Source organism: Myxocyprinus asiaticus, chromosome 30 (assembly GCF_019703515.2).
Source record: "Myxocyprinus asiaticus isolate MX2 ecotype Aquarium Trade chromosome 30, UBuf_Myxa_2, whole genome shotgun sequence".
NCBI classification, from domain to species: domain Eukaryota; kingdom Metazoa; phylum Chordata; class Actinopteri; order Cypriniformes; family Catostomidae; genus Myxocyprinus; species Myxocyprinus asiaticus.
The window spans coordinates 33,132,275-33,152,519 of record NC_059373.1 but is presented as its reverse complement, the minus strand read 5'-3'; the positions used below and the strand labels follow the sequence as shown (position 1 = coordinate 33,152,519).

At 40.5% G+C, this 20,245-nt stretch overlaps 1 protein-coding gene across 5 annotated transcripts in view; it reads right to left on the bottom strand.

Moving 5' to 3' along the window:
* The window catches only part of LOC127421168 (phosphatidylinositol-3-phosphatase SAC1-A), a 55,593-nt gene extending 35,810 nt beyond the window's left edge, over positions 1-19,783 (bottom strand). Inside the window, exons 1-3 of one of the 5 annotated variants that reach the window (XM_051663980.1) lie at positions 19,717-19,734; positions 10,931-11,041; positions 1,686-1,783 (exon numbers count right to left, since the gene is read on the bottom strand). Coding sequence is in view for 2 of the 5 variants with exons in the window: in XM_051663977.1 (XP_051519937.1) it covers positions 1,686-1,783; positions 19,717-19,775 (157 nt within the window). In the remaining 3 variants the exon portion in view is untranslated. Of the gene's footprint in view, positions 1-1,685; positions 1,784-2,517; positions 3,130-10,857; positions 11,042-18,274; positions 18,326-19,716 lie in introns of those variants that run through there. The other 4 variants (XM_051663977.1, XM_051663978.1, XM_051663979.1 and 1 more) reach the window with 4 other exon arrangements.
* Positions 19,784-20,245: the final 462 nt, after the last annotated feature.

The following is a 20,245-nucleotide window of genomic DNA, read 5'->3' as shown; positions in this document are numbered from 1 at the left end:
ATAAAATAAAATAAAAACTAAATATTTGAAGTTTTATTCATTTTATTTTGTTTAACATTACACACATTTCAATTTGATGGAATTTTGTTCTAAAATTAAAATTTTATTGACCTAAATCTTAAAAATAGTCTAAACTGGGGGGGCCTGGGAAGCTCAGTGGTAAAGACGCTGGCTACCACCCCTGGAGTTCGCCAGTTTGAATCCCAGGGCGTGCTGAGTGACTCCAGCCAGGTCTCCTAAGCAAGCCTGGTTGCTAGGGAGGATAGAGTCACATGGGGTAACCTCCTCGTGGTCGCTATAATGTGGTTAGTTCTTGGTGGGGCATGTGGCGAGTTGTGCGTGGATGCAACGGTGGATGGCGTGAAGCCTCCACACGCGCTATTTCTCCGTGGCAACGCACTCAACAAGCCACGTGATAAGATGCGCGGGTTGATGGTCTCAGATGTGGAGGCAACTGGGATTCGTCCTCCGCCACCCGGATTGAGGTGAATCACTACGTGACCACGAGGACTTAAAAGCACATTGGAAACTGGGCATTCCAAATTCTCAAAAAAGAAATTAGTCTAAACTGAATGAGTGAATGTCTGATTCCAAAAGTCCCTTTCATATGAATCAATGCTTGGAACTCCATTTGTATGACTTATTCAATGCCTTTGCAATGACAGGTACAATTTTGCACCATAGTTTGTAATATTCACATTATTTGCCTGCAGTCTTTTAGAGTACAAATCAACAAGAAATGTCTAAAAAAATGTCACATTTTAATGCCTCAATGTCTTGGTTCATCAGTTATTGAACAAATTGAAATGCACAAAGATCATCCAGAGACAGTAAAGTTTTAGGAACCCATGCTAAATGAGTGCTTTTCTCTTTCTCTGATATATCAAAGCAACTGACAAGACTTTTTTAATGTTCTAAGCTCAAAAACATGTTTTCAGTGTTTACTATGTACATTTCACACTTTCTTGCAACCTAGCAACCTCTAAAAATCACACTTCCGTGATGATGTCTTCAATGCTTTTTATGTGGTGGTTAAAAGGTCATGACACTTGCATGACCGCAGGGTTGAAGGCCTGACCCGAGTCATGTCAAAGGTCATGGCTGTCACTGCTGTTCAAAAATGTATCATTTGATATCAGCAGCAAATAACGTCAGGTTGTTTTTACACTTGGTTCGATGCCAGTTTTACTGTTTTATCATGTTTTGTCCCTTTGGATTTACCTTCAAAACATTTCACGCACAGAACAGCAATTGCATTTGTCTGCTGCGGATGTGTTGCAAGAGATGTAAAGAATGCAAGCTGCTCTATAAAGGCAAGTTATCAGAAGATAAGCGGCCATAAGAAATGCATTACATTATAATGCATGTGACCAGGAAAATGCAAAGATGTCATTGATAGCGGTTCACTACCACTATTTAGGACGCATTGCGTTCATATCAGCAGTGAGATCACTGAACCGTAGTTCACATTAACCATACCACAGAGCATCTTTTCAAGCGGACTGGGGTGTGGTTCACCAATGTGCACCCAAAATCAGAAAACACCTTTCATACCAACCAAATGAACTGAATTCTGATGTCAAATGAACACCAAAAAAGCTAGTGTGAATGCACTAGTGTATATTATGCATGTTTAAGAAATGACATAGAAAAGAGGCTTATTTTCATTTGTAATCAGGTCCTACCTGCAAGGGTAATTTCGGTGGACACCCTATCAATAACCAGAACGTCATTAGCTCCGTCATCACATGCCTCAATGTAAAACTTCTCAGGTGTTGCATGCCTAAGAAGACAGTGAAGCCAAACAGGAAGGAAAATTAGTGGGCAATCAATAACCTTTAGGTATTACAATGGTAATGAGCAGAATATTGAGTAATTATGAAAAATATTAAGAACCATGTATATATAGGGGGCCTGGGTATCTCAGCGAATATTGATGCTGACTACCACCCCTGGAGTTGCGAGTTCGAATCCAGAGTGTGCCGAGTGACTCCAGCCAGGTCTCCTAAGCAACCAAATTGGCCCGGTTGCTAGGGAGGGTAGAGTCACATGGGGTAACCTCCTCGTGGTTGCGATTAGTGGTTCTCGCTCTCAATGGGGTGCATGGTAAGTTGTGCGTGGATCGCAGAGGGTAGCATGAGCCTCCACATGCTGCGAGTCTCTGCGGTGTCATGCACAACAAGCCATGTGATAAGATGCGCGGATTGACTGTCTCGGAAGTGGAGGCAACTGAGACTTGTCCTCCGCCACCCAGATTGAGGTGAGTAACTACGCCACCACGAGGACCTAGTAAGTAGTGGGAATTAGGCATTCCAAAATTGGGGAGAAAAGGGGATAAAAGAAAAAAGAAAAGAAAAAGAAGTACCATGTAAATAAAATTAAAGGTTGACCGATAGTGGATTTTGCCGATAACCGGTTAACAGGCTGATAAAATCGATTTATAGAAAAAACTTCAGATTCTTTCCTTACTATGACAGGCAGAGATATAATAGGCTACAAGAGTCCAAAATGACTTACTATGTACATTTCACACTTTCTTGGAACATATTACTCCCATCTTGTCTGATCAGAATGAAAGCCTCCTTGCTCGCACACGCTTTTTCAGTTCTGCCCACAAATTTTCTATCGGACTGAGGTCAGGGCTTTGTGATGGCCACTCCAATACTTTGACTTTGTTGTCCTTAAGCCATTTTGCCACAACTTTGGAGGTATGCTTGGGGTCATTGTCCATTTGGAAGACCTATTTGCAACAGAGCTTTAACTTCCTGGCTGATGTCTTGAGATGTTGCTTCAATATATCCACATAATTTTCCTTCCTCATGATGCCATCTATTTTGTGAAGTGCACCAGTCCCTCCTGCAGCAAAGCACCCCTACAACATGATGCTGCTGGTTGGGATGGTGTTCTTCAGCTTGCAAGCCTCACCCTTTTTCCTCCAAACATAAAGATGGTCATTATGGCCAAACAGTTCAATTTTTTTATTTGCTGAGAGGAACAAACCAATTCGGTGAGAAGCGCGACATGACCCATTTCAATTCACCAAAACCATACAAATTTTCTTATTTGAAATAAAAACAATTGTCTAACTATGTTTTCTAAAAGGAATATGAATATTATCATATGAGCCAGGGGCGTAGATTCCAGGGGGGATGGAATCTACAACAAGCAAGTACAAACACCCCCCCCCCGTCCCCCATAGTAAATATTTATTTATTTTGCGTGCGACAAAATGCAGTTTATTTATATTGCAATCTATTAGTATATTCTGGCAGATTTGATTGGGTGGACCAGCTGTCAGTCTGAGTAGACCAGTGATGCTCGTCATAGTAACATCGTTATATTTGTGCATAACTTTATAAACATTTGTAATTTACCTCCCTGGAAATGTTTAAAGATATATTCAGCCTAATTAACTACATAAATTACAGCTTGTTTTGCAATAGTTTTGTGCAGAACGAGTGTGTATTTATTTTAAACAATCAATGCTTCATTCCTCCGGTGTGCATTTGTGCATTTGTAATGTTTAGTTTTCACAAATTGCTCTGTGGGTTGAGATGAAAGCTTCTAGGATCAGTGAACACAGTGGAGGCCGTATAGTCCTGCCAATTACATTAACTGATTATAACCTTGTTATAGCGGCCAAACAAGGATACATGTGGAACCAGTGCTTTGGGGACATTCACCAATCGAGAGGTCTGCTCTTTACCTCTAGAGGTGATAACGGTGACAGAAATGTGGTGCTGCATAGTGCATGGTGCAGGCGTGAGTGCCTTTGGGTGTCAGAAAGGAAGTCACTGACATTTTTCTGCTCTCTCTGATTTTATTTTATCTATTCATCTGTTTATATACCTATTTTATGCATTATTATTATTATTATTAACCTTGGCTGGGTTTCCCGAAGCAATAAGTAGGACGTTAGTAGCACTTATGTAGAACTTAACCTCCAAGGCGCGTTTAGTTTGTAAAAACGTTCGTAACTTAACGCTCTTAAGTCCATTAAGTGCAACTTAAACATATTTTTCTGGCATCTTTCACAGATTATCAAAGACAATGGGACATTTAATAAACTGTATTAATATATTTTGATAATTGGAAAGCCATTGTAACTATTACAGAGGATAAAAAAAAGTGTTGAAAAAAACCCGCTATGAAATCAATAGGCAGTCTCCGCAGTCTGCACATGCAACCTGATAGGTCTAAATTTACAAGATATGTAATACAGTATAACATTACATTAGCCTTCTTTGATAAGCATAATTGTAATGCTAAAAGAAAGTAGGGATGCACCAATTCGATAACTGGATCGGTATCGGTACTGAAGCTTTTAGATGGATCGGTATCGGTCCGACGAGCCCGATCCAAATCCAATACTGTGTGTTAGTCCTGCTCGTTACTGTCAAGCTCCATAATGTCAAGATGTGCGGTAGCTCAGTGAATCATAAAAGGCTGTGTTAAGTAGTGAATGGTGCTGCTGTGTTGACACAAACTCACGCACAGGCTGGTGATGCACTCACGGCTATTTTTAATATGTGCACAATATTTGAGCACTACTCAAGAACAGCATCACAGATGTAGACGCTCAATAGTTCAGTTCACTTATAATATTCATTTAGAACGACATTGGAGGTGCATTTTTCCAGAATTTGAATAAGAAGCGGATTAAACTACCGTGAACTTGCCTACAAACAGACACATACAGGACTTATTAGAGAGTTCAGAATGTCATAATAAAAGCGTGAGTGTTTAAAAAGTGCACGATTTAAATATATTACTGTTGTATTTAAAATTAAGTCAATAATAATAATATTAATAACAATTTATTATTATTATTGTCATTATTAGTATTTGTTTACAATTTATAACAATATTTAAGTTGAATGGGTTCCAAAAATAACTGTGTGAAAAGTGGACTGATGTCTTACAACTAAATTGAACAAAAATGAAATCTGAATCCTTTAAAGTCCAGATGCAAGCTGAAATATAAAAAATAAAAAAAAAATAAAAAAAAAAGGCTTGAAGACTGGAATTACTGTTAATTTTGCTGCTACATTATCTAGTATACTAGTTATATAATAAAGCGTTTCTTAATAAGCTATACATTTATACTGAAATAATGTGTAGTTAGAGGTTTGTGTTTCTTTACATATTAAAGAGCAATCCCAATTAGTTCTTGTCATGATTCACTGTTGTTTGCCTTGTGTTTCTCCCGTCATCTGTTCTTCCCGGACTACATTTCCCATAATTCCCTGCCCTCATCACTGCCAGCTGTCCTTGATTGTTTTCACCTGTCTTCCATTAAGTCATTATCCATTGTGTATATAATGCCCTGTTGTTTGCTTGTTCTTTGTGAGTTACGTGTTTTGACCTCCTGTGTATTACCAGTGTCCATCATAGATGTTTCCTTGTTCCTGTGTTTTGCCCATCGTAGAGGTTTCCTTTGTTCCTGTGTTTTGCCATCGTGGATGTTTTCTTTGTTCCAACGTTTACATTGTTACCTTGTACTTTGTTTATTTAATAAAACTATATTTTAGCCACACCTATATCCAGCTCTTGGGACTTCCTTTCTAACATTCCAGCAAATGCTACAGAGCAACTGACCGCAAAAATGGATCTAGCGGCATACTTCACGCAACTAAGCCAGGCAGACTTATCTATAAGGGAGTACTCTCATTTCTTCACCACCGTTCCCACCCACACAGGATTTGATGATGCATCCCTGAAGTCCATATACAAGATTGGACTCACAACACGCCAGTGGAGGGAATTGCCGGAGTCCGGTGATTACACGTGGGAGGAATATGTGAGGCTAATACTGGACACACTCGCTACAGAGGATCCTCCTCTCTCAATCCCAGTTCCAGCTTCCGAGTCAACCACTTCTGAGCCTGCTCCATGCCATGTCACAGCCACGCCGCAGCCTGCTCCATGCCATGTCACAGCCACGCCGCAGCCTGCTCCATGCCATGTCACAGCCACGCCGCAGCCTGCTCCATGCCAAGTCACAGCCACGTCCTCAGCCTGTTCCATGCCATGTCACAGCCACGCCTCAGCCTGCTCCATGCCATGTAACAGCCACGCCTCAGCCTGCTCCATGCCATGTCACAGCCATGTCTGAATCTGCTCCACGCCACATCACAGTCAAATCTGAGTCCGCTCCACGCCATGTCACAGTCCAGCCTTCTGCGACTCATTACGCCAAGCATTCCGCGGCCCCTGTCTTGAAGCCCTTCATGGCTCTTATCTCCAAGTTGAATCATTCGCCACTGATATCGGTAGGGCCACGAAGACCCTTCCCCACAAATTGTCAGTGCCCTTGCCTGCCACGGCCAACGAGCCGACGCCCACGCCTGCCACGGCCAACGAGCCGACGCCCACACCTGCCACAGCCAATGAGCTAGAAGCTTCGTCCGTCCCAGAACCAGCGTTGCCAGCCTCGTCTGTCCCAGAGACAGTGTTGCCAGCCTCGTCCGTCCCAGAGCCAGCGTTGCCAGCCTCGTCCGTCCCAGAGCCAGCGTTGCCAGCCTCGTCCATCCCAGAGCCAGCGTTGCCAGCCTCGTCCATCCCAGAGCCAGCGTTGCCAGCCTCGTCCGTCCCAGAGCCAGCGTTGCCAGCCTCGTCCGTCCCAGAGCCAGCGTTGCCAGACACGTCCATCCCAGAGCCAATGTTGCCAGCCTCGTTTGTCCCAGAGCCCACGTTACCTACGTCGGCCACCCGGAGGAGGAGGAGAAAGGCTTCCATTTCCAAGTCTCTGCACATGTACACGACCACGGAGGTTGTTTCCAAGTCTCTGCCCATGTACACAACCACAGAGGTCGTTTCCAAGTCTCTGCCTTTTCTTTGTTCCTGAGTTTACACCGTTACCTTATACTTTGTTTATTTAATAAAACTATATTTTAGCTGCACCTAGATCCAGCTCTTGGGACTTCCTTTCTAACATTCCAGCAAACGTTACAGTTCCACACAATAATGTAAAGATAATCTAAACTGATTATGCAAAAAAACAACACTGGTATCAGCTTGGGATCGGTATCGGCCGATACTGAGATTTCCGATATCGGAATCTGGAGAGAAAAAGTGGTATAAGTGCATCCCTAATAGAAAGATGACATGTTCTTATTAAACTGATTATTTAAGAAGACATATGTGAGTATTGTGACCATGCACTTTAAAATAAATATGCCTAAATAATGAGAGATTCTCTCTCTTCCTCCTCCTCTTCTTCCTTGCTCCAATTGCTGGTTCAAATTGGCTCGCCTATTATCTTTTTACAAGGCAGTAACAAATTGCATGATGCATAATGATGCCTAATTTCTTTAATTAAATTCTGTAATAGTTAGGTAATAAATGGCAGTGGTAGCTCAGCGGTTAAGGCTCTGGGTTACTGATCAGAAGGTCGGGGGTTCAAGCCTCAGCACTGCCAAGATGCCACTGTTGGGCCCTTGAGCAAGGCCCTTGACCCTATCTGCTCCAGGGGCGCTGTATCATGGCTGACCCTGCACTCTGACTCCAGCCTAGCTGGGATATGTGGAAAAAGAAGAGTTTCACTGTATATGTGCAAATATATAATGTGTGATAAATAAAGAAAATTATAAAATTATAATTAATTATTATTATTATAAAATTATAAAATTATTATTATTATTAATTATAAATGTTTGTGCCTCAACAAGGTTACAAACAACTGCATGTTTGTCAGTATTTCCACCTTATTTTCATTTTGAGAAGACAAACACCTGGACATACTGGTCAAAGTAATCAGCTGATCAGCGGGAGAATGAGATAAGGGGCAGCCGGAGATGCCAGTTTGAGGGAGAGAGAGAGACGCATGCGGCTGCGCTGCATGTTTGTTTAAGTTGGTTTTAAGTTGAGTTTGACAGTAAAACTTTATGTTGACTGTTCAGCCGGTTCTCCTCATTGCCCACCTTTAACTGTTACAGTGGTGCCAAAACCCGGGAGAGAGGAGGGATGCGCTGTCGCGGGTCCTCGCCACTGCCATCCACCAGGGAAGCAGCCGCGGCCGTCAGTCTGGGGACGGAAGGGTCGCTGCCGGCCACAGAGAGCCGCAAGAACCGCGGCCGTCTGCCAAGACGGGGAGGAGCAGTTCCATCTGCCAGGGGCCAGAGGACTCGCTGCCATCCACCGGGAAGGAGCGAGCCGGCGTCCGCCAGAGGGTGGAGGAACGGTTGAGGACCAGGCGACAGCGCGTCCGGGAGCCGGCGAGCAAGTTCTTCTCTCTCTCTCCTCTCTCTCTCTCTCTCTCTGTGTCTCTGCTCGCACTTTACCTTTCCTCACGCCTCCCCTCATCTCTCCCCCCCAGGTTCACAGGAGGCGGGGTGGACCACCGGCTGACAGAACGGCCGGAAGGGCAGCGTCTCGGGTGGAAGTTAGTCAGACTGGTGGTGCCCCGGCCTGAATCGGTGGGAGGAGGAGTGTGACGAGGAGGCGGGCGTGGCCGGGTTGTGATGGAGCGCGGCCGGAGCTGAATCAGCCGATCAGCGGGAGAGCGTGATAAGGGGCAGCCGGAGATGCCGGTTTGAGAGAGAGAGAGAGAGAGCGAGAGAGAGAGAGAGAGAGAGAGACGCACGTGGCCGTGCTGCATGTTTGTTTAAGTTGGTTTTAAGTTGAGTTTGACATTAAAGCTTTATGTTGACTGTTCAGCCGGTTCCCGCCTCCTCCTTGCCCACCTTTAACTGTTAAGAGTGATATGGTATGGATATGGCATTGATTATTTTGCGATCTCTATATTTTAGTTTCTGTACTTTGTAAAACACTAAACAATTAAGTCAAGAATGTTTGAAGGTGAATTCAATTTGGTCAAAGATAAGGGTTAGTCTCAGTCTCAGATAGCAGAAAATGGCCACAGACCATTCACAACAAACATGATGTAAATTGTCCGAAAAACCATTCTGATTGGCTGGCAGCTGTTATGAGGTTTTTATCGCTTTATCAGATAACAAAATGTTGTTTAGTAGTTACCAGGCTACAACAATGAGCACCTCTGTGGAAGAACTAGTTGAAAACTACTTGACTTTTGATTAGATTTGTCAAGCTTAAAAAAATTTAAAAAAAGCAGTTAAGAGTACTGCTTTAAACATTGTTAAAGTGATAATTTGAATGAGCTACCACTTTGTTGTATGTCATGCCACATTAAATAATAAAAATAAACATTTGGGGTGCCTCCAGAAGAAATTGCCTAGGGCCTCTCAATGTCTAGAACTGGCCCTGAATCACTGATTGCTGTGTGTTTCCAATTCGGGACTGGTCACCCTACTACATTATACGTAATGCCTACCAACACAGCAATCAGCTCTTCAAACATCTGAGTTATGTAATAACCTGGACAATGTATCAGCAATCTTTTTACAAACATTTTTAAAAGCCAATGCATGTGCAAATTAAATATCTATTTTCTACCCATGAACAATTTTGAAAAACAAACTATCAAAACATACACAGCTGTTCTCTCTACCTGTAGCTTTGATCTTCAGCAGTCAACACCCGATCGCATTGCACCACCGACTGGTGAGAACGAATAGCACCAGGTTGAGATTGTGCATTGGTACTCTGCTGCTTTTCCTGCAGTTCCCGGATGTGGAAGGTTAAATTTCCAACTGAATTTGAACCACTGAATTTGAGGAAGCGAATTTTGTTAAGCGAAATAGAACAGGCTGAATTTTACCTGTCGAAAAATTTAGATGGTATTTTCAAATTAACTGAATATTTTGGAAATGAACTTTGGAAGGTAAATAAATATATATATATATATATATATTTTTTTTTCCCTTTTTCACCCAATTTGGAATGCCCAATTCCCAATGCACCCTTTAAGTCCTCGTGGTCGTGTAGTGATTCGCCTCAATCTGGGTGGCGGAGGACGAATCCCAGCTGCCTCTGCGTCTGAGAGCGCCAACCCACGCATCTTATCATGTGGCTTGTTGAGCGTGTTGCCACGGAGACATACGTGTGGAGGCTTCACGCCATCCACCGCGGCATCCACGCTCAACTCACCACGCGCCCCACCGAGAACTAACCACATTAAAGCGACCACGAGGAGGTTACCCCATGTGACTCTACCCTCCCTAGCAACCGGGCCAATTTGGTTGCTTAGGAGACCTGGCTGGAGTCACTCAGCACACCCTGGGATTTGAACTAGCGAACTCCAGGGGTGGTAGCCAGCATCTTTTACCACTGAGCTACCCAGGCCCCCAAAATACAACCATGTTAAATTTCAGCCTCCCAAAATGCAAGTACTGTAAATACAACACATTTAAATGCAAGCACTGATAATACAATGCATTTATTTTTTTCGATTAGAGCAATTCAACATGCTTTTAGGCTTCAAAGACTTTAGTCATGAATTTACTTCCATATCAGTGATTGTTTTTATTTTACTTCGAAAGGCAGCTGTTTTACCTTAAAATCCTCCAGCGCCAGCCACAGAGGAACACAGAGGAATAAAAAAATACTATTGGCAACTATCGGCATAGATTTTAGCAGATAACCGATAGCTACAAACAGCAACTACTGTATCGCAACGATTAATCAGTACAACCTATATCGGTCTACCTCTATATGAAAAATAATAAGCCAATGATTTTGTGGTTTTAATATTAATGACAATGCAATTTCAGAAACAAAACAGCTTTAAATTTATATTTTATAAACTTAGATTCTCTCTTGTCTCAAACCATCTGGACTGATTAGATTTTTAAGCAGTGTTATAATAAATCACAAAACTTGCAGAACTTTCTTTTCACTTTCTGTTATGCATCTTGAAGGACATTACAGATTTAAAGCACTGAATTATCAAAAGTCTCTCCATCATGCAATTTTCAAAAGGATGAAGATTTTGAGAACCTGTTTCAGTAACGCATCCTACAGTACGTGTGGGTCCCACTTTAATAATGGCTACAGAGTCTTCCTTCCTCACCAAACTGCTGAGCAACCACATTTTCTGTGCACCACTTGATGTGCAAGCAGTCAGGGAGGCATGACTCGGTAATTCTCCAAGCCTGTGGGTGGACACGATCGAGTCACACAACTAAAGACAGAACAGATAAGTTGGTGTTAGTCGTTCAAATATTGCCTGCATATTTGTCAGAAAGTCACATCATTTATAGAATTGTGCAGGAAATGGATTAAAAACACATACTACTAAACTAGGCTTAAGTGTCTAGTGTCTGTGCATAATAAAAACACAGTATACGATGAGTTATGAGCATAGTAAAGCAGGATCAAATTGTCTAAGCAATATTTAAACAGGAATAAAGATGTATTTGGGTAGTTTGGCTCAGCAAACACACTGCTCATGGTGCAAGTTTACACTAAGCCAGAAACACTGTCATTACAATGTAAACAATGTTTTTATTAGTAGCTGTAATACCAGCACTGGCAATGCTCTGTTCATTGTGCAAGAAGCCATTCTTAAGACAGTCATACAAAGAAACAGTGTTTAAGGTTTTAAGTTATGAACATATAATAAGTGAAAAGAAAAAAACTATTTTTTTTTATATTTAGTACTAAGTGTAAGGGTGAATCTCACAAATCCTGTGAAGAACATTCCCCCAAATCATATTGGTTTAAAAATAGGCTTTGTTTTCTTAAAGCAAAATAGAATTTCTTTATTTTTCTTTTTTGATTTTGGGGTGAAATATAAATAAGATATTTTGTTCTTGACAGGTTTCGTGAGAGTCGCCCATAAATTATGAATATGAAATTTGGCTGACGATTAACTGACATAATTGCTATTATGGCAATTAATTGTCTGTTTTAGGGCTTTCACAATTAATTGTCATATAAATTGTAATATTAAGGTGTATGTGTGCAATACACCTAAAAATCATTTTTTACATATTTAACTTCAAATATATAAATAAAATAATAAAAGATACTTAAAATATGTCTCTCTTTTTGGTCAACTGTAGTTTTGGTCAAATTTATATTTTTGGAACTAATAAATCGTTGAAAACTTTTCCTGTCTTAGGTCAGTTAGGATCACTACTTTATTTTAAGAATGTGAAATGTCAGAATAATAGTAGAGAGAATGATTTATTTCAGCTTTTATTTCTTTCATCACATTCCCAGTGGGTCAGAAGTTTACATACACTTTGTTAGTATTTGGTAGCATTGCATTTAAATTGTTTAACTTGGGTCAAACATTTTTGGTAGCCTTCCACAAGCTTCTCTCAATAAGTTGCTGGAATTTTGAGTTACTCACACACGCTTTTTCAGTTCTGCCCACAAAGTTTCTAATCAGAATGAGGTCAGGGCTTTGTGATGGCCACTCCAATACCTTGACTTTGTTGTCCTTAAGCCATTTGCCACAACTTTGGAGGTATGCTTGGGGTCACTGTCCATTTGGAAGACCCATTTGCAACCGAGTTTTAACTTCCTGGCTGATGTCTTAAGATTTTGCTTCAATATATCCACATAATTTTCCTTCCTCATGATGCCATATATTTTGTGAAGTACACCAGTCCCTCCTGCAGCAAAGCACCCCCACAACATGATGCTGCCACCCCCATGCTTCACGGCTGAGATGGTGTTCTTCAGCTTGCAAGCCTCACCCTTTTATTTCCAAACATAAAGATGGTTATTATGGCCAAACAGTAAAATTTTTGTTTCATCAGATCAGAGGGCATTTCTCCAAAAAGAAAGATCTTTGTCCCCATGTGCACTTGCAAATTGTAGTCTGGCTTTATTATGGTGGTTTTGGAGCAGTGGCTTCTTCCTTGCTGAGCAGCCTTTCAGGTTATGTTGATATAGGACTCGTTTTACTGTGGATATAGATACTTGTCTACCTGTTTCCTCCAGCATCTTCACAAGGTCCTTTGCTGTTGTTTTTGGATTGATTTGCACTTTTCGCACCAAACTACGTTCATCTCTAGGACACAGAATGCGTCTCCTTCCTGAGTGGTATGATAGCTGTGTGGTCCCATGGTGTTTATACTTGTGTACTATTGTTTGTACAGATGAACGTGGTACCTTCAGGCCTTTGGAAATTGCTCCCAAAGAAGAACCAGACTTGTGGAGGTCCAAAAAAAATTTTCTGAAATCTTGACTGATTTCTTTTGGTTTTTTTTCCATGATGTCAAGCAAATAGGCACTGAGTTTGAAGGTAGGCCTTAAAATATATCCACAGGTATTCCAGCTGACTCTAATTAGCCTATCAGAAGCTAATTGGCTAATTGCCTAAAGGCTTGACATTATTTTCTGGAATTTTCCAAGCTGCTTATAGGCACAGTTAATTTAGTGTATGTAAACTTCTGTCCCACTGTGATATAGTCAATTAAAAGTGAAACAATCTGTCTGTAAACAACTGTAGATTGACAAAGTAGATTGCCAAAACTGTAGTTTGCTAATATTAAAAAATGACTTCAACCTAAGTGTATGTAAACTTCTGACTTCAACTGTGTGTGTGTGTGTGTGCGTATGTACATGTATATATATATATATATATATATATATATATATATACACACACACACACACACGTATACACAGTTCTGTGCAAATGTTTTAGGCACTGGTGAAAAGTGTTGCATAGTGAGGATGTCTTCAAAAATAATGCCATAAATAGTTTTCATTTATCAATTAATGTCATACAAAGTCCAGTAAACATAAAAAAAAAAAGCTAAATCACTATTTGGTGTGACCACCTTTGCCTTCAAAACAACATCAATTATTCTAGGTACACCTGGATACAGTTTTTCTTGGAGAATTTGCCACAGTTCTTCTATCTATTTAGGCTGTCTCAATTGCTTCCGTCTCTTCATGTAATCCCAGACTTCTATTCTATTCTATTTTATTTGCAAAATAAATGTTTGGGAGTCTAAAATGTGTCTATTAACACACTAAAGATGAAAAATATAAATAACCATCTTAAGACAAATGTTTTTGTGAAGCATCTTATGTGCCTAAGACTTTTGCACAGTACTGTATATATATATATATATATATATATATATATAAAATAAAATATTTACATTAGATTTATATTATATAATATATTATATTATGCAATAGTAAAATATTTCTGTCCTAATCTCTTCACTTTAACACAATAATTGAACACTCTTTGATTAAACCCAGGAGCCCTTATTTCTCATGAAGCAAAACCTTCAAGATTTAGTTTCATATTTTTTTCACTCCACAGAAATAGAGTAAGCGTGCATCTTCTCCTCTGCGTTACTCTGTGTCATTAACACTGCGTGTATGAAACCGCTATGACCAAGAACAATTGTCATTACACAATTGTTAATTAAAGTGAAACCGGAGCGCTTTGCATTCACTATCAAAGTTTGTATTTGTTCGTTTGTATTTTTGCGGGAGTTGCTGGTGGCGCGCACATCAGAGTGCTTGAGAAGCTCTTCAAGTGCTCTTCCGGACAGGAGCTGCTCTGTTTGACGTCCGCGGTGTGGCTCAGTGATGCTCGTAGTTCAGCTGAATGACACACAGACAAGGGCGTAGAATTTAGTGGGGACGCTAGGGACATGTCCCTACCAATATCAAGCGTCTACTGAATTGTCCCTAGCAATAATTTTGATCAAACAATTAAAATATATAACCACTGTTGTCCGTCAGTGTCTTGTGATTTTTTATTTTTTATTTAACCTTTATTTAACCAGGAAAAGTCTCATTGAGATTAAGAATCTCTTTTACAAGAGCATCCTGGCCAAGACAGGCATCAGTACAATTTGTGGCACACAAATGGTTAACAGATCTCGTTCTCTACTACGAGTGCCGCCTCCCTAACCCACGTCGATAATAGGAGTGGCTTTGCCGTTTCTTGCTAACATGTGAGAGGCTGTAGCAACATCCGGTTGTACGAAGCGTCAAAGCTCTAGAAACTAGATGCGCATCATCATGCAGGCTACATACTTATACCAACATTTCGGTGCATGAAAATAGGACAAATCACGACACATTGATTCAGGGACAGTGCATTTTTTCAATGCGTGACAATCCTGTATTAATGGGATGAGTGGCAAGACTAAACGTTCGTTTGTGTGTGTGTGTGTGTGTGTGTTTGGCAATTAGGATAATTTGGTGATTTGCTGTTTCAGGATGTCAGCCAAAAAAAGAAAGGTGGACATTAGGAGCTACTTTACAACAAGTCAAAGTCATTCACTATAGCCCCACGGTGAAGGGAATTCTCTGTTTTCACTGTGTGAAAACATACACAATAAAGAAAAGTACACTGTCCAAAAAGGCAGACCCTGCATTCTCTTCAAAGGGATACAGTAACTTGAAGAATGCTCTTGTTAGCTTTGAATGCCACCAGAATAGTAAATCCCACCATCATGCAGTCACAGTTAGTGCTCAAGAAGCAGCCCCAGTAGATTCACAACTCTCAAGTGCCTGGACAAAACAACAAGAAGGTGCTAGGCACTGCCTGCAAAATATTGTAGGTTCAATCCAGTACCTTGCTAGGCAGGGTGTGGCACTGCGAGGCCATGAGATGCAAGATTTGAAATTCAAAGCCAAGAATGATGCCCGTCTCTCTAGTTGGCTATCCGTTGTCATGACTATACCTCTCTTTCAGTGCAAAATGAGATTTTGCAATTGTTAGGAAATTGTATTGTCAAAAGTACTGCACTATCTATCCAGTCTCTACCAGTTTTGCAGTACTCAATCATTATAGATGGCACTCAAGAATTCTCAGGAGTAGAACAAGAATCTATATGTATTAGATATGTGGACCATGACCTGGTACCACAAGAGGTTATTGCTGGTTTGTATGAAGTCCCGGAGACTACTGGAGAGGAGACTGCTAGAGTGGCAGTGGATGTTCTCTTGAGGCTAAATATTCCCAAGTCTGGTTTAAGGGTTCAGACATATGATGGTGCTGCCAATATGTTAGGAAGACATTCAGGAGCACAAGCAGCACTAAAGAGACAGCAGCCACTGGCTTTGTATGTGCATTGTGGGACACACTGTCTTAACTTGATCACAGTCTGCTTGCCTAGCCAGTCCCGTGATACATGATGCCTTGCAGTGGGTCCATGAGCTAGGGACATTAAGCCAACAGTCTGGAAAATTCAAGGCCATATTTTCAGCAGTTGCAGCAGGTTCAGAAGGACTCTGTGGACTTTTTACTCTACTTGTACACTTACACATAGCAGGAGAAATCTGATTTTTTTGGACAGATCTGATTTTTTCTGTTCAGACTGAAGTCGCTTTTGCTAGCACATCCACATTAGTTGGCATAGTAACTATGCAGACTTGCATATGTTCATCAAGCCTGAGAGTATAGCAATGGATGTTTAGCCATTGTTTATGTTTTTTTATGAGGGCAGTATCCTAATATGGACACATTCTTCACAGACAGCCAGTGTTGGGTAAAGTTACTTTTAAAAGTAGCTCGTTAGAATATTGTTTTACTCCTAAAAAAGTAACTTTATTCATTAAAAAGTGAATTCTTATAGAAAGTAAAGCGTTACGTTACTTATGCTATATTTTTGCGTTACTTTTTTCTCACAGCCTTCTGCTATGCTATGCATTCCATACAAATAAGCCATGCATTGCATACAAGAGACATTACAGGTCATGCTAGCTGCTGTACAACACTCATGTCAAAACAACATAGTAAACAAACAGATATTTAGAAAGCAGTTCGTCACATCATATTTATAATAAAAGATCAATAACATGAATATGCATGATTTGTTTTTTCATCAACATGGCGGCCAATATGAACAATGAAGAATAACCACTGCCTTACATAAAGCAGCAAAGTCCAACACTTGAACCTGCATCATATATGTCATCATGTGCTGTGCCCATCAACAATGTCAGAGTCAACTTAAGATGTTTTTCAGAAGTCAGGATAAAATTCAGTGGGGAATGCCAACCTAACATGTTCAAGGAATAAGCCTGATGAATAAATGAATATTTTTCACTTAAGTCATCTCAGTGCACACTTGTTTTGAGTTGATCCACGGTGCATACATACGCCACTGGTTGATCACATACAACTGCAAACGTGCATGCTGATACAACTTAAATGGAATCGTTTTTAACGCAACCAAAATGTCTTCAAAACTTTATGTTTCACGAATCAAATGATTTGTTTATTATAGAACAAAAATGTCGAATATTTTAAGCAATTAAGACATTTTGTCTGTGTACACAAACCATGTAGTACGATGCTCGTCCAGAGTCAGATTTTCTCATCCCATTCTCCCAGTTAAGGGGGGGCTGTATCATGGAGCAGTTTGGCTGCACAAGTCAGTGAATTGAGCGAGTATTTCACCCTGTATATCATGTCGTGGCCAGTGGAAGACTAGTCTTATAATCCCTCTGCCTAAACGCATTTACTGATTCTTTAATGCAGTGTGTATTTACACATGAATCAATCGCGTTTCACTCAACCGAATGTTGACCTCATATTACGCTAAAACACGCACCTATCCCAGCTTGTATAGCTAATGCGCATGCGCGTTAGCGAGATGATTGACAAGCGATGTCTGTATCTAAAATGTGATTGGCTCTTTTACCTGCAAGGTGAGACTTCCTTTCTACACCCATTGACTGTTGGGTGCAAGAGCTTCTTGGTTGGGCTTTCCAATTTCTCCCATTCATTTAAATAGAAGTGACTCATCTCTGTTAAATAGTTTCTGGCCTCACACTCTATAGAACAACAATGCCCATCATGCACTACATCTCCTCCCCAAAGTTTACACACTTTTACTCCTGATTTCTCACAATACAGGGACAGTAGAGGTGTACAAAAGCAACGCATTACTTTATTTAAAAAGTAACTCCGATATTATGGTCTAAAATAAAAAAATATTGCGTTACTTTACTCGTTAATCGAAAAAGTAATCTGATTACGTAACACGCTTTACTTGTACCCTAAACACTGCAGACAACAGCTTAAAAAACGACAGAGGTGGCATATGCAATGTTTGTTGCTGCTAGAGTTTACAACTGTCCTGTTTAAGCGGGACATCCCAATTTTTGGCTGAAATTACAACATCCCATATGGGACACCTATTGTCCTGTATTTAGCGAGCATCGAAATGTCCCATATTGAAGGCTTTGTGTCCTGTATTGAAGCATAAAATGGTCCAGCAGCAAAGAGGACCCCCGTCCCGCATTGAAGCACTCAAAATGCTCCAACGTCCCGCATTCGCGTGTATTGATTCAATACTTTATCGCATTGTGGTGGCTCACAGCTGGTGTGGGTTACCACACTGTAGTGCATCTCTTTAAGTGGGTAAAGCCAATGTCTGTATTTTTGTAAAAGATACTGTAACAACATATAGCCTACATGACATATGGGTGCGTTCCATTCACAAGTGGTCAGCCCTGTTCCCTTCGAAGATTTTACCTTCCACTGTCGGAGGGCTGAAAGGAGTAATAAAATGGTCATTCCAAACTCACATATATAAAAAAAAAAAATAATAATTTCTATTGAAAATGTTCTTGTAACGATCAAACAGCTTGGTCATCATTATTGTTTTCCATTTGAAGTGCCCTGTGAAGGCATAATTTATGCCATTTAAAATGTAGTATTTGTCTTCTCATCGTAACACCTGACGAAAATATCCTGACGCGCAACGAATGACAAGAAAAAACCCCACATGAAATCAGATCTGACCGTTCAAACAAAGAAGCATTACCAAAAATCTGATTTTATTCCGATTCCAAAACCTAAAAACGTGGTTTGGATCAGGTCCGTAAAAATCTAATTTTATGTGTTTTTGTCCTGTACAAACTACAAAAACTAAATGGATTATAATTTGAGTCAGACAGGTGTGTACTGGTGACATTCCACTCAGGTTCAGGTGTGCCTCAAGTTTGGTTCCTTTCAAAAGATAGGTATAATTTAGAAATTGTTGTGGGCCCCTTAGAATTATTCCAGCACTTTTCACACCACCGCATACTGCATTAAGATTTTTAACCATTTTATAGACCCTCTGTTTTAAGCTGAGCACAACTAGATATCATTTTCCATGCCTTTTTAAGACTTGATTAATTTTGATGACTTCTTTGAAGATACTATGACACCTCTATGCATGGCCCGGTCTAAATTCCCTCACATTTCCATATATAACCCTGCATCGTATGAAATGAATGTATGATAAAATATATGCTGGATTGTACACTCCCTGAATTGGACAGGCCACTCATTTTAAAATGAAATCATAATATTTGATGACATAGTTTAACACCTCTTCTACACTGTTGCTAATACACATGCATGACATTAGCATCATAATGCACATCAAAATATGAATAATTATAGTCAACACTATCAAAGTTAAGTGTTTTAGTCAGTAACCCAAAACTCAACAGATCGATCAATGAGCCCATTTGTAAGAGCTCAGGCTGATAGAACTGTTAAACACTTTCTGTGTCTCAAAACCTCGTGAGCTGCCTACCTAGACAGCATATCTGAGCATCACAGGGTGTTCAAATCCCTAAAGGCGGTTTAAAGGTTCGATTCGAATGTTTAAACCCGCCCAAAATGCTGTCTAGGTAGGCAGCTGACTATGTTTTGTGACACAGCCAACCTGAACACAGTCTCTCTGAACGGCTTAATCTTGTGTGCGTCCACCACAACCTAAAAACTGTCCTGCAGAGGCGACAACAACCCCTGACAGTGCCCGGAGACGCTGCCATTAAACGAGTCGAGCTTTACTGAAATGAAACTGAGCGCTGTCTGTGTTTATATCACTCGCTGCGCTCGAATAAAAGTTTTTTACTTACAGGTTGAACCTCTCGTAGGCGGTCGCCATCTTCTCTTCCGGGTTTGGACAATCCGCCATGACGTATAAGTGGGTGTGGCGAAAGAGGGGGCAGCTTTCGGCTATTACGTCACGGCGCAGGTTGCCTCATTTTCGCCTAATAATCCTAGAAGACCCGAACGACGCATTTAAAAACACTTTGATGCGTGATTTATTACATCATTAATTTTAATTCTAAACAAGAATATAATCATTGACAGTCTTTTTATCCACTGCAACAGAAGAGAAATACTCCAATATCAGTTATTATTCCAGAGGTATACTTGTTGCATCACCACTTTCATCAGCCGTGTTGAAATGTTGAATTTATGTTGTTAAAAATAAATATAAAGTCAAAACAGCTATCGCAAAGACTCTAATTTAAATATGGTGGCAAAACCTTGCACTCTAAAGCAATTGCAATGAAACTATCACAAATTGTGCCTTCCTCGTGGAAATATACACCATTTTTTCTTGTCGTGGTATTACGCAATGTATATGGAAGAACTTAA